Source organism: Hordeum vulgare, chromosome 6H (assembly GCF_904849725.1).
Source record: "Hordeum vulgare subsp. vulgare chromosome 6H, MorexV3_pseudomolecules_assembly, whole genome shotgun sequence".
Lineage (NCBI taxonomy): Eukaryota > Viridiplantae > Streptophyta > Magnoliopsida > Poales > Poaceae > Hordeum > Hordeum vulgare.
Genome location: NC_058523.1, coordinates 126,308,800 through 126,323,429, shown reverse-complemented (window position 1 = coordinate 126,323,429; position 14,630 = coordinate 126,308,800). Strand labels below are relative to the sequence as shown.

Below are 14,630 nucleotides of genomic sequence, written 5' to 3'. Positions count from 1 at the left end.
GCGCGGCGACGACAACGGTTGCGCGGAAGCTAGGGTTGTAACCTAAAAACCGATACCATGTATGATAATGAAATTGCACGATGTATTGATCTGTTGCAATCGCACGTATATATGATGTATAAGATTGGCCACGACCTTAACTATACAAAATTAGGAGGTGGACCAAATACATAATATGTTAACACTATCTTTGAAGGTGCTGCGTAATTAACGTGTGGGCGCATATGAATGAGTGTGGGTGAGTATATATTTTCTTTTCAAAAGAAAAACTAACCCAATTCGACAAAGATTCACAAATCCGGAGCAGCAGGATTGGGCGAGAGAAGATTGCAGACGGCAGGGGGCGCGAGGATTTGGAAAGCGATTGCTTGCTGCTCTTTGTGGCCCATTTATGGCGGTTCGGAAGGTGAAGCTGCAGTGAACGCACAAGACATCTACCAAACCGATTTTTTATTTACAGTAGTAAAAAAGAATGTTATAAATAAATAAATAAAGACCCCCTTATCGTCCCCAACTTCTCTTTGTCAAAAACTTCCTGTACTTCTCCATCGCGTCCCCCCCCCCCCCCCCCCCCCCCCGGGTCGCGCGGACCCCAAGGAAGGAAGGAAGGAACCTTGGTGCGCCATGGCGGAGGAGTGCTGCAGCGCGGACCTGCTGGAGTGGATCGGCCCCGACGTCTCAGCATGCGTCTTCGACCGCCTTGACCACCCCGCCGACCTCGTCCGCGCCGCCGCCGTCTCCCGAACCTGGCGCAGATGCGGTGAGCGATTCTCGCCCTACTCTCCGATGGCTATCCATTCTAATATCACCATCGCCATGCCCTTGATTCCCCCCTACCCTACGCAGTGGTCGAGAGCGGCCTGAGCAAGAGCCTGTGCCTGCGGCTGTGCCCCGAGGTCGCCACCGTCGCCGCGGCGGCAGAGGTGACCAGATCGCCGCCTTCAACCGCCGCCTCCGAGTCAGTCAGCGAGAGGGACTACAGGATATACTCAAACCTCGCCGGCGCCTACGTCTCCGACTCCGCGAGGCCCTCCGCGGGATGCATCTCGCACTGTATCGGCGCCTCCAGCACCGACGACTTCCCAATAGAGACCATGGAGAACACCCTCGACGAGGAGGAGATTATCAATTTCCGCCCCTCCTATTGGTCGAGCGGCGGGGCGGACGACCCCGAGGCGCCGGAGAGCCTCACCTACAGGCTCAACTCTGACATCTGCGTTGTCGATGAGATTAGGGTGCGGCCGTACCAAGGTGCGTTATTATTTATTGATGATTTAGCCTGTGTGGTATTGCAATTTGCTTGTTCTCTTTCATAGTGCACACCGTTGATTGATTGCTTGATTGATTAGGCTAAATGCCCCCAAATTAGTTGAGGATGCCTAGGCAATGCAAATTTTTGTCTTGGATAGATTTGTCATGTCAGGTGATTGATCGATAGTATTTATATGCCCTTTGTTTCGAAAAATTGCCAGCCTTTTTTCAGGATGATGACCCTATATACTCTTCAAAGACGGTGCGATTTCGGATGGGCCATTACAAGCTTCCGCGAGAATCAGAGTCGTTTATAATTGATGATGATGAGAATAAGATGGTAAATGCTGAGGAAAAGTACATGTGGACTTACACTTCGCCAGAGTTCCCTATGTTACAGGTGAGTTGGTGCATCCTTTTATTGTTTATGTATATCTACAGATCGATGGGAAAAATTCTACCATGAGACTTTGCGTAGTTACTTTTTTCAGTCAAAGAACTCTTATACTCCACTTCCACTTAGCCAGAATTTCTCATGTTTAGGACAAATAACGAGTCAGTAGTTTGTGATTACGAGATCCACTAATGATGTAATCCTTTTAGTTCTCCTAGCCATGGTCTAGCAAATTAGGATGTTGGTTGATATTGGATATATCGATGACCTTATGATACCATCTATTTGTGGTGTGATAGAAAAACGAACTACAATCCTTCAAGCTCCCACGCCCTGCCCTTTGCATTGGTGGTGTGTTGATGATTGAACTCTTGGGCAGAGTACAGAAACAAGAAGCAGATGATATGTACTACATATGGTAAGTTGAATATGGCATGATTAGCTTTTGCAAAATATGGCATGATGATGCAAATTCAGAGGCTTAATGTAACTCCATATCAGGCTGCTAGTGGAAATGCAAAACTTAATACTCGTTCACTGCACCATGAAGAATGAAATTGTGCACGTCAGAACTTATTTCTGTAAATATTGATTGTCTGCAACTTTATCCTCACACTTCATCATGGTGCATACATTGTTTTTGTGATGCTTGTACTGTAGCATTTAGAAGATGTACTTGTCAATTTCTTGCATTATATTGTAAAATGTTACTATGAATCCTGTAGTAAAGTTTGCTCAATTTAGGTACTTCTCCTCGCATACTCGCTCCTTTTAGGTTTACAAGGCCTGAATGCATATTGAGATTTATTTTGACCGTCAAATAGACCAACAGTATATGAGTGTTGTGCCATAAAAATTATACTCCCTCTGTCCCAAGATAAGTTGTCTCAGCTTTAGTACAGCTTTGTTTGGGACAGAGGAAGTATCCTTGAGATCTTCTTTGAAATGCAAATTCGATGATACATTTATTATGGCATATGATTAATATTTTGGTAGTGAAATTGCTGGTCAAAGTTAGCCTCAAAATGTGTATGAGCCTTGTAAACCCGAAATGATGTATTATGTAAATTAGAAATGCTGAAACATTGCGATCTTTTCTCCCTTTTGCATGTAACAGTGTTTGCCATGTTCAAGTGTTGGGCCGTTCACTCTCCCCACTTTTCATGGTTGACATCTCGGATCCTGAAGGTCATTCAATCCTCAAGTACTTACCGGGTGCCAAAGACCTATCCATCGATGACCTTCTGCAAGATGATACCAATGACTCGCTGGAGTGGCACCATCTTGTTGCTAGATACAGGCAGATGAATCGCAGAGCAGCAGTAGTGAGTGCACTTCTGGAGCCTGTACATTACATGCATGATGTGGGTGTCATCTCAGACGATGATCATGAAGATGATGCAGGTGGCATCTCAGACGATGATCATGAAGATGATGTAGGTGGCATGTCAGACGATGATTATCGTGAGTAGATCTGCATGCTGGACTGCACCTACAACTGTGCCATGGTTTTACTCATTGTAGTTTAGTGAACACCTCTGAACTCTGCAAGCCTTCGTTGCAAACATTTCTGAAGCTGATTCTGGAACCCAGAGGACCTGATCTGAGACAACTTGCTCTTATGGTTTGCAACTCTGCTCAAGCCTGGTCGTGTTTTCTCTTGTGTTTTCGGTTTAGTGGTGAATATTGGTCATATATTACTTTTCAAATAAATGCCATTTGTGGACGGATTGCAGAAATCTTTTGGCACACTATGAAAGCATGACACTGTAGACTTGCTGTATATATGCTGAATGCAATCTAATCTTTGTGGAGTTGCATCTCCAGGGTTGAGCGATTGCGCTTTCAGCTTGCCTAGGCCCTTGGCTAAGTCAGACTTCTGGAACCGAGGTCGACTACGGGGTGTAAATCTTGATGCCTTGATGTGGCGCAAGACCATGGTATCTGAGAAGCATAAGTCGTTATTCCATCAGTTGGTATCCTGGTAAGTTTTGGACAAGACTATAGATTGGATTTCCATGTTTGTGCATGCTTGGATCTTAATCCGCGTTGCATGTCCACAACCAGTGCCAGGTGCCCTTGTGCAATGCACTTAAACTCATTCATCCCTTTACATATACTCCCTTTGTACCGAAATATTTGTAGTTTTAGTAGACTATTGAAAGGAGTATTTAACATTTTCAAAGAGGAAAATAACTCTGAATGGCCACTATCTATCACACACCGATACTCCTTCAATCTGAGTATGAACCAGGGAAGTGACTGTATCCCATTTATCCTTTATCACGAACAGCCCGAATCTGAAGTTCCCAGGGGAACTGGCTCTGTCCAATTTATGTTTCATCATGGACAGCCCGAACCTAAAGCTCTCTTCATACGGTATTTTTTTTCCTTCTATAACTTCTCCAGACCATCTTCTCCAAAAAGATAAGGTTAGTTTCTTAGTGAAAAGTCACTGTCTCATGTATACAGAGGCACACGCTGTGCTTGCCTTGAACAATGATGAGAAGCTCGGTTAACGTACCTAACTCTATTTTGGAGCAGTGGTTAAAGAGCCACACGCTGTACCTAACTCTATTTTGGAGCAGTGGTTAAAGAGCCACACGCTGTAGCCCGCTTCCGAAACTACCACTCCCTCGAATCCATATTACTTGTCACTAGAGGCATACCTATTTCAGTGTTATATACATCCGTTTGAGCGAGAATAATATGGATGGAAGGGATTACGAAATTATACTGTGCTAGTTGAGTGATCCAGAGTGTCTCTTTTATGTACTCCCCCCATAATCTACTTTAGGATATATGGGAGAACTAAAAAATACTCCCGACCCCCCTCTCCTCTCGCGTCGCCCCGCGGGCGACCGAGAGGGCGAACCCTAGCCACCGGCTTCCTCCTCCCTTCCTCCGGCCTCCCTTCCCTGCCGCCGTCAACACGTGCTGTCGGGGCGAAGCCTTGGTGGCGTCGGTGGCAGCGGGCTTCCTCTCCCCCGTTATGTTATGCTCCAAATTCTAATATAAAGAGGAAGGCCAACTTCTGACGAGCGAGCGGAGCAAGGCCCGTCGCTGGTAGGCTTGGCTGAAGCGAATCAGGGTTGACCTAGGACACATGTGTTATATATACCTCTTGTAAGCCGCCGCACGGGATAAGTCGACCAATTGTAATCCCCGGTGTTTGTAACCTCTCCCGTTCATAGTGAAGTTTGGCTGGCTGGCGCTCGTGGTTTTTGCCCTTTCGTGTTGGAGAAGTTTTCCATGTTAAAATCTTGTGTCCCTTTGCTTGGTTTCATTCTTCATCGTACTGATTGTGTGTCATATCTCTAACATCCCCTCCGCTCGGATCTTGGGGCTGGCGCGGGACAGCCTGTTCGTGCGGGGGCGTCGTGCTCGCGTGGGGCCGGTGATGCGGCCGCTGGCGCATGCGGTGGCGGCGGCATGGGCGCGGGCTCGCGGTGCAGTGGCTGCGCGCAGGTGGGACGTGCTCGGGGCTGGATGCAGCGGAGGATGGATCTGGCCCGGTGAGCGGCGCGGGTCGCGGGTTCGACGTGGGCTGCTCGGCGGGCGGCGGTCCGGCGCCTTGGCGGCAGGTGCGGTGGTGGTGCTGTCCTTGGCGGCGGGTCATCTCCGGCTAGTCTGACACGATACGGGCGGCGGCTCCTGTGTTGCGTCTGCTACAGCGAGGTGGTGGGGGCTTAACGGGCCTGATCTGGGCCCGACTGGGGTGGGGGGTCCAGCATGCCCGTGCGCCTGCGTCCGGTCTGCTATCGCGTGTGTCGGTGGAGGTTATCCCCTCCCACGCGGCTGTGGTACTGCCGGTCCCCATCTACGGTGGTTGTGTCTCAGTCCAGCCGACCTTGCTGCGTTTGCTGTGGAGAGACGACGGTGGTGTCCGCGTGACTGTGGTGTCTGCGGTGGCGCTTGTTGATGGATGGTTGGCATGGTGGAGCTAAGGATTGGATTCGCGCGGTGGATGTGAGGGGTCGGGAGAAATCTCTGTTGGATCTGGCCGACACCGATGCGATGACGCGTGCTGGCGCCCCCTCTCTTCCTGAAGGGCGTCAGATGTACCTCTCCCCTGCTAACCTTCGTGTGCTGGAAGAAATCTTAGAGGGTGTTTGTTTCCAGGGACTTATTGGTTTTGGGACTTAAAAAAGTCCCTATAAGTCCCACCTAAACCAAACACAAAGGACTTATTGAGACTTATTATGGTTAATTGGGACTTATGAAATAAGACTCTCTAATAGGAGCTTATTGGGACTTATTCTGGTCCCATTAACGCTCGCACCGCCCTGCCCCGATCGCTCCAGGGATTATTGGCGACAGGACTCCAGGGACGCTCGCACCGCCCGCCGCCGGCCGCCCCAATCGCCGTCGGCCGCCCGCCCCGTCCCCGCCCGCCCCGTCGCCGCCCCGCCGCCCACCCGCCCGGTCGCCGCCCGCCCCGTCGCCGCCCGCCCGCCGCCCCGCCCCGTCGCCGCCCGGCCGCCGCCTCGTCTCCCTCGGTTGCCGCCTCGTCGCCGCCCGGCCGCCGCCTCGTCTCCCTCGGTTCGTTGGTCCTGCTAGTTCATCTTTTCTGCAGGTTCATCTTTTCTACTGGCTGGTTCATCTTTTCTGCTGGTTCATGTTGCTGGTTCAACCCGGCAGTACCACGCCATGGTTGATGACCAGTTTGCTGTTGACAATTAGGCTGATGATGGTTATGTGAACAAGTGTATTTTATTAGGTGCAACATGGACTTATAAGTCCCTGTAAACAAACAGGTAGGGACTCGGGACTTATAAGTCCCTGTAAACAAACAGGTAGGGACTTATGACTTATAAGTTGGGACTTAAAAAAGTCCTAGGACTTATGAAACAAACAGGGCCTTAGGACTTGTCCGGGCAGCAACGTTATTGTCGTCACAGTCCTTCTTGAAGGTGTTACTTGGCACGCGGCAATCCGATGGTACTGAAGTGTGGTGGAATTATTTGGTGAACGCAATAGTTGCGGAACATTACAACTTTCGTTGATTCGGTGTTGTTCACATTTTCTTCTTCTTATTTTTCTTTTGTTTTTGGTTTGGACATGATTGTGATGTCTGCTTCAACATGTATTGTTGACTGTATTGGTTGGTTGTTTTGTATACAAAAGCGGGAGAAACACTTTTTCGGTATAATCTACTTTAGTCCGTGACTTCCCTGTCGCCTTTCACCTGATCCGCTGCGGCACAAAACAATCAAAAATAGAAAGAAAATTAGCACTATGGACAGAAACAGCATAGCTAGCACGGCCGACGCTGCACAGCTAGCAACTAGCAAGGCCGGCGCTGCACGCGCAGCAAGAAGCTAGCACGGCCGGCGCTGCACGCGCACGGGCACCTGCCGGAGAGAAGCAGGGCCGGAGTGAAGCGGGGCCGGCGCCGCCACCTGGAGGGCTACGGCGGCCGCGTGGCACTCACCTCACCTGTTTGCCGCCGTCGCCATGACCCCTGCCGACAGAGGAGAGAAACAGAACAAGAGGGCCGCGAAAAACGCTTCGCGGGTTGTTTTCGCGCCCCCCTGCGCGACATGGGTTATTGTGCAGGGCCAGTAAACGAGTGCCGGGCCAGGGCCAGTAACACGGCGGCGTCCCACCGGACAAGAAGCGCCGAATTCCGATATCCTCATTTGGAGTCCTTTTGGCTCAATTATAATCTGGGAGCAAAACGTTGATTGACATCACAAATCCGACATGCGAGATCTTGTGGTATTCTTCTACCGGCCTTAAACGAGCCAGCAACATCGCCGGTGGTTAAGCAAGAACCTGTCGTCCGCGGCAGTCGGATTCCTCAAATCCGGCCACCCAAACGTCCGCGGACGCATCCGGACAGCTTCTCATATTTTATTTCGTGCATTCATATACCTCATATCCAGACTTTTAAATTCATATAAAATCATGCAGGCCAATTATTCGATAATAAACGCCGCACGTAAAGTAAATGCTGGCATCAAACATAAAAAGGCTTTACATCAGTTTTATTTAAAGTGCACGATCAATCATCTGCTCTTTAATTTTCATTGTGGATCCACATATGGTTCACCATATCATAGAGTAGTTGGGTGTGTACATGATGACCTCGAAGATTCTGATGCATCTGCAAAGAATTCATGAACTACATTGCATCTTGATCTTTAAAGATTTCAACTTGTATTACATGTGTTTCAAAATTGTTGGTATGGGCTACACCATCACCCTCATCTTCGACGATTGTATTGTGTAAAATAACACAAAATGTCATCACCTGCGACCAAGTTTTTTATCCCTACGTCATTGCAGCCCCAAGAATAATTCCCCAACACGCTTGCAGCACTCCAAAAGCCCTTTCCACGTCCTTTCTAGCTGATTCATGTATTGTTGCGAAGTGTTTTTATTTTCTGCCAAGTGGTCCCATGTTGTAGTCTCGGTCGTCGACGATATAGTTGCACAGAGGTGATTCCCCGTTGCAAAGCCTATTAAACACCGGAGATCGTTGAAGCATGTTGATGTCGTTGTGAAAACCTCGCATTCCAAAGAAAGCATGCCAAATCCATAAGTCATGTGATGCCACCACCTCTAGTATGATGGTGGCCTTTTTTGCGTGACCTTGGTACATTCCTCGTAAATCTTTGAGGCAGTTTTTCTATTGCCAATGCATGCAATCGATTGATCCGAGCATTCGTGGAAACCCTCTCGCCTCTCCAATTGACAACAACTTCTCTGTGTCTTATGCATTTGGCTCACTCAGATACTCTGCTTCAAACACCTCCACCACAGCACGGGCAAACCTGACAATAGTTTTCAGGCATGTTCTCTCCCCCATCTTAACCATCTTACCAACGACATCAGCAGCAGTATAAAATGCAAGCATCCTCATAGCAGCCGTGCACTTCTGCTTGGCAGAGAAAGAGAGCTGACCGCAATAATTCCTTGTGAGCTTGAAGTAGTCATCGTGTGCCTTCACTGCCTCCACAATGCGCAAGAACAATGTTTTTTTGCATGCGAAAACGACGACGGAAAATGGTATTAGCCGAGAAAGTTAAATCCGTAATAAAGTTATCCTTCTGCAGTAGCTTTGCTCCTGATACCCTATCCTGATTGATGATTCTTCTCCCTTTGATTGAGACCTCAAAATTGAGAATGTGCTCCAATTTTCGAGTCCATTTCCTCTTGCATGCTCATGAGCATCATCATGTCCACTTCTCTGTCCAAATCCGGTGAATCGAAGAACTCATCTTGAATCAGTTGATCAAGCTCCGTCTGTCCATACTCCTCACCCAACGAAGCATCAAAATCCATCATTTGTCCTAAAAATTTGACCAACAAATCCGGTCAGACATTCTGTCGAACACATCCGACGCAGGGCACATCCGTAGAGTTGTCGGACGTACCGTGCTGTCTTCCAGGCCGGCGACGAGGTCCTGCGCAAAGAGGTCGGGAGAGATGATCCCTTTCATCGAGTGGTTGGTGTGGTAGAGGCTACTAGGCGATGGAGCGCGCGCGGCGGCGGAGCTACAAGACAGACGACACGCGGAGGAAGAAGAGAGGAAAACTTGAACTGGATCCGGCAGTTCTGCGGGATGAATTTGGTGCAATTTGAGGAAGGGTCGGGCTATCGGGTCCGACGTGGCGAGCGTGCCCGAGCATATCTGCCCCATATTTGGGCTGGAAATAGGGGGTGCCGATCAGCACGTGCGTTTGTGACCGGTTTAAGAGACCTTCTGGATCGATTTTTTGTGATCAAATAGTGACCGGACGGTCTGCCGAGACATTTAAGGAGAATTTGAGAGGTCCGACTATAGATTCTTTTGTTATCCAGTCTCCTATTTCCCTAGCGGAGAGGTCCGGTGAGGAAGAATCAACTCACCCAAGGAGCAAGATTTTAGACAGACGAAACAAATCTAACTTATTTAGAGTTGTTGACCCGCAAGAACATGTGGCACTCGCTTACTGTCCTTGACAATAATCCATGCTAGGAGCCCGAGAGGTGAGCCGAACCCGGCAGATTTTTCCGGATGCGCGGAGCCTGATTTTGAATGAATATTCCAAGCATCTGGTCTTCCTATCTATACTCAGTGAGAAGCTTGAAAAAAAGTTTAATGGGGTCATGTCTATGATAATAGGATCATCTTTAAAAAAAAAAAAGGAAACGAGCCCCCGGCCTCTGCATTAGTCGATACATACAACCATCTTATTTATAATAATTAAAAAAAGTCTAAGCTCCACAAAGCTCTGCAGCTTGAGAAAACAAATAAAAATCTGATATGAAAAAGCCACATCCGGCGTAACTAACAACAGACTACGATGTCTATACACCTAGCCTATTATTAGCACGCCATCCAAACCGGTTGAAGATAACCCGAACGGTCGTCTTCCATCGGCTGCACCATGGGGTCATCCTTCATAAATGAGAATGATTAATTCTAAATTAGTGAAGGAGTTGCTAATTTTAGTGGGGTCAATTGACCCCATTGCCTACAAGGGAGCTCCGTCCGTGTCTATACTCGTCCACAAACCAAACGACTGCTATTCACATAAAAATGGCTATTCATGTCCCATAGTGGGATAGCCTAGCATCCAAACACAGAATCTATAGTATTGTGACATTCCTATAAGAAAAACGTTTCTACCCGGCGCGTCGGTCGAACCATTGCGCTGGACGCATGCGGGCCGCGGGATCGTTTCCCATCACGTGGTAGCACGCTTTGCAGCCTTCCTCACGTGTCCCTAGCTTCCCTTGGCCCACCATCCCCGCTTTTCCCATCTTCTACCTCGCGCACACCGGTGTTGCAACCGGCAAGCAGCACGGCGAAGGGCGACTAGCAGTGACGGCGAGCGGCGACGACGAGCAACATCGAGCGATGACGATGAGCACCGTCGTCGGCGGATCCCGACAGTGCTTCAAGCTCTCTATCGTCAGCATGGGGGCGATCCCCTTTCATGTTTCTCCTCCGACGAACAGACCGCTACCTCCCACTCCACCTTCTCAACAAATCCCCCGCTCCGCCGCATCGGGATGCCATCGGTGTTGGAGACGAAAAGCTATGACAGAGACGACGATGTTGCAACCGGCGACGAAAAAAGCTTCAACCGGCGATCGAAAAATGCTACAATCGTATTGTCGAAAGCTTCAACCAGAGACGACGGGAATCGAGGGCCACCCACCACGCAAACCGCGGGAAGCTGCAACCGTGATGAAAAAAGCTTCAATCGGTTAGAAGAAAGCTTCAACCGGCGACAACGGAACACAAAAAGTTGCAATCGTTGACAAAAAGCTTCAACCATATGTTTGAAAAGCTTCAACCACAGACCGACGAGAAAAAAGGCTGTCATTTTTGCTACAATCATCAAACGAAAATTGCTTCAACCGTCGTGGAAAAAGCTTCAAGCGACATGAAAAAAGTTTCAACCAAAGTGAAAAAAGCTTCAACCGGAGTTTAAAAAAGCTTCAAACGCGCGGGGGGGGGGGGGGGGGGGGGGGAAGCCAGTGCACGCACGAGCGTCGAGCGACCGGGGGTGGGGTGGGGGAGGGCATGAGGGTGCTGCGACGAGCGATGACGACTCGAAGAGAGGAGGGATGATCGTGCGGCAGAAGGTCGGAGACGCGCGGGGTGAGATGCTAGATCTAACTGCTATTGAAGTTTAGATTGAACGGCTGCTGCCCGACCAACGAAAATGTTCGCGTAGGTGCGCCGGCGCAGAACGGTGCCCTTTTAAAGCCAATTTCACCAACTCTTTACACAACAATTTCTCATCCGCTCTCACTAAACTCATTTCACGAGAGAACAAACATTATGGTTCGTTCCCATGAGACGCAGAACTGAAAGCCCGGCTTTACCAAGGCAGCAAGGCCCCAAAAATTAGAGCCGCCCCTCAAATAACAAAGGATCGCTTAAAAAAAAGAGTCACAGTGAAGTAGTCCCTTCATCTGAAAATACTTATAAAAAAACCATAAAAACAAATGCTTTTATTTGGAACTAAAATACGTCTAGATATCTTTATTCCTTGGCCAGGTATTTTCCAACGGAGGAAATAATTAGTACTCGACAAAAAGAAATGGCTTTACTTATTAGCCAAGGTAATGAACTGGTGTCCCTGCAGGAATACACAATGACGTGGGGCAGGGGACATACGTGCATGCGTACTATGCATACACAAGTGGCTGCCGCCCCACCATACGTGTCCGTGTACCCCACCCAGCATTTATCGATCAACAACGCACCAACCACAATTGAAAGGAGACACCATTTATCACGAATCCACGGCGGCCATAACGCATGGCAGCTCCGTCCATGCATGCAAAGATGCAACAGTAACAATATCTTCAAATGGAATGTGTCATGTCACTTACAAGCATGGAAGTAGTACTGCTAATCATCGGTGAGAGCTTCCGGTAGTACATTCTGTATATGCAGGCAACAGTGTCCGCAAAAAGGCCTGCTTTAATTTCGACCCTAAACTCCGAGTTAATGGTAGAAAGTTTGATGCGCTTCTGTACCACCACTACACTGACTGCGAGTACACCTTTGTGAGGAGTCTTGGGAGGGTGTATATACTCAGACTCATACTAGTTCCCAAAAATCTTCATGAGCTATGAAATTATTCAGCCTTTGGGCCTTGCCCATAATGACATCTCTGAGCGATAACTTACCGCATAAAAGTATGGACACCTATGATGGACTTGCACTGATAGTTCTGCCACAGGCTTGTCCAGGGAAATGCAGGGGCAGTAGTACTTCAGCGTGGACAGAATCATTGAATCGCTCCTGCATTGGCCCCCATAAAATTCAGATCTGAGTGGCATTAAGCGCATTTTTCACCTCCAGATCTATTCTGCTCTCGCCTCTCATGCACGCGCCCCTTTTTAGGTATCAAAAAGGACCTAGGCAAGAGGACACCCTTTGGAAGCTCGGGTCAGTGAGAACCCTTTCCCCTCTAGCCATTACATACATGTTCTCCGTTTTAATGCCCTCTGTCTCCCCAATTAGGGAATCATTGCAACTTAATTTGTGGTGTATGGATTAGTTAATCTAACCTAGAAAATAATGATAAAAGCAAATAAACCTCCAAAAATGTTTGCTTCACAGGTGAAATTCAATTGAATCGCAACTAAGTAAAGGCATTTTTGGCATGTAGGTATTTCACGGGAAACAATTAATTTCTAGAAGGATTCTGGGGTGATCCGGGAATTCGACAACAACATGCAACAGGTATACAATTTCTTACCACCAACGAAGGGCGTGAGGAGTTGTATCTCCAGCGGGTCTTTCTGGACCGATCGGTTTAGGTTTCCAGCAAATTCATCTAGATTGGGCCGCCTTTTTTGGTCTTTCGAAATTTACATGTCCTTATCAATGTTTTCTTCCTGAGGATGGCAATTTGCTTTGCATTGTCGCTAGTTTAACCTAGTAAGCATCGACGACTTTCTGTCGGCTGTTTTGCAAAAGCTACTGGGTTTGGTTTTAAAATGTTTGCTCCACCTGAGGTAGAGGCCAGAGGCGGCATCGATCGGTGCTCATATATGGTGTGCCGTCGGTGGATGCAAGGGGAAGAAAACATCGACTCTCCCATTGTTTTGAACGTAAATTTTTTTGCGGTTAGAGTGTGTTTGTAAGGACATGTGATAGTCAATATATGATCTTAAGCCTTTCCACAAAACAAAGAAATAATACATTTCTTACTCCGCACCGTCTTACGAAACGGTCATCACAAGTTCACAGCAGACACGAACAATTCCTCAGCTAATTAACCTGCTGTCGATCTATGCAACTCCATTGACACATCATTTTGCTAACAATTACCAAGATCACGTGGGCCATCGTCAACTACATGTACACTTGGTTATTTGAGCGCAAGGAGCTAGATTAAACTAAGCTGCTAGCTAGGCCGGTTGAGCTAATAATTAAGCTATAAGCACTAAACTAGCTATCGCTAGACAATGCTGTGGACATTCACAGGCTCACATCTTCTATGCATGCATGGACGCCGGCTCGGCGGCACACACATGGGCATGCCCGCTCGTTTGGACCGCGGATGCATGCATGCATGCATGTGCCGGTGTCAGCCTACGACGTGCACGCGGATCTTCTTGCCTGCCGGCGGCCGGCACAGCGAGCTCGAAGGCGAGGACGGCCGCTGCGCGACGAACACCGCCGCGAGGTCGTGTGGCACGGCGACGGTCCAGTAGCGCGCCTGCACCGGCCCGCTGTTGCACCGGCGCCGCCGCCCGCGGTAGTAGCAGTGCTGCTGCTTCCTCTTGGCCCGCGCAGGCCTGGGCTTCATCGGCGCCGGGGGGCACACCGACGGCGCGCGCAGCACCTTCGCCTCCGACGTCGGCGTGGCATATCCGTCTTCGTCGTCGGCGGCGGTCGCGGACGTCCGCACCGGAGGGAGCTGGTGAGACGGCAGCTCGAGTTGATCGAGCTGGAGGCCCATGAAGTAGCAACTCGATTTGCGCGTGGTGGATAGAGCAAGTGAGCAAAGAGTGGGGTGGCGCGCGTGGAGGAAAGCAAGAAGAAGCAATGTAGGGTTGTGCGGGGTGCGCTTAAGTAGCGACGGTTGTGGGTTCACTTGTGGCGGTGTAATTGTAAAAGGGGAGGGCCGGAAGGGCAGGCGTGGAGGATCGCAGTGATGACGGCGGGCGAATGGGATGATCGATCGGAGCACCGGGGGAGGGAGAGAAAGGCCGGGAGCGGGAGGGGAGGGACAGCATTATATGAGAGGGACCGAGGGAGGCAGCCTCCAGGCAGGTGCAAAGATGTGAATGATTGTAAGAGCATCTACAACCACCATTTGCAAATTCGGATTTATCCATATTCAACTCTTTCATATTTCATCCTCTAGGCTCATACAAAGTCATGCAAAGACAAAAAAAAAATCATACATACGACATACTATCCTATTCTTTGTCGTCGTCGGAATCGCGTCCGCCATAGCCCGAGGCGCCTCCACTACAGCCCGCGCCGCCTCCATCTAGTGCCGACGAAGACACCTA

General features: G+C 49.1%; 2 protein-coding genes across 2 annotated transcripts; one reads left to right on the top strand and one right to left on the bottom strand.

Moving 5' to 3' along the window:
- The first annotated feature begins 517 nt into the window (after nt 1-517).
- LOC123401636 (F-box protein At4g00755-like) lies at nt 518-3,384 on the top strand. Its single transcript, XM_045095477.1, has 5 exons — nt 518-760; nt 847-1,251; nt 1,473-1,651; nt 1,945-2,063; nt 2,763-3,384. The coding sequence occupies exons 1-5, from the start codon at nt 625-627 to the stop codon at nt 3,115-3,117; spliced, it is 1,194 nt and encodes a 397-aa protein (XP_044951412.1). The 5' UTR covers nt 518-624; the 3' UTR covers nt 3,118-3,384.
- A 9,611-nt stretch (nt 3,385-12,995) lies between these two features.
- Nucleotides 12,996-14,358, bottom strand: LOC123404653. Its single transcript, XM_045098592.1, has one exon. It carries the CDS (start codon nt 14,069-14,071, stop codon nt 13,697-13,699), a length of 375 nt encoding a protein of 124 aa, XP_044954527.1. The 5' UTR covers nt 14,072-14,358; the 3' UTR covers nt 12,996-13,696.
- Between the last annotated feature and the right edge of the window lie 272 nt (nt 14,359-14,630).

What these genes read in the sequence shown, in the direction of transcription:
- LOC123401636 (XM_045095477.1), top strand. Translation starts at nt 625, where the DNA reads ATGGCGGAGGAGTGCTGCAGCGCGGACCTGCTGGAGTGGATCGGCCCC. An exon ending in CCGAACCTGGCGCAGATGCG is followed by an intron (nt 761 to 846) that starts GTGAGCGATTCT and finishes TACCCTACGCAG; the next exon opens with TGGTCGAGAGCGGCCTGAGC. An exon ending in GATGATATGTACTACATATG is followed by an intron (nt 2,064 to 2,762) that starts GTAAGTTGAATA and finishes TGCATGTAACAG; the next exon opens with TGTTTGCCATGTTCAAGTGT.
- LOC123404653 (XM_045098592.1), bottom strand. Translation starts at nt 14,071, where the DNA reads ATGGGCCTCCAGCTCGATCAACTCGAGCTGCCGTCTCACCAGCTCCCT.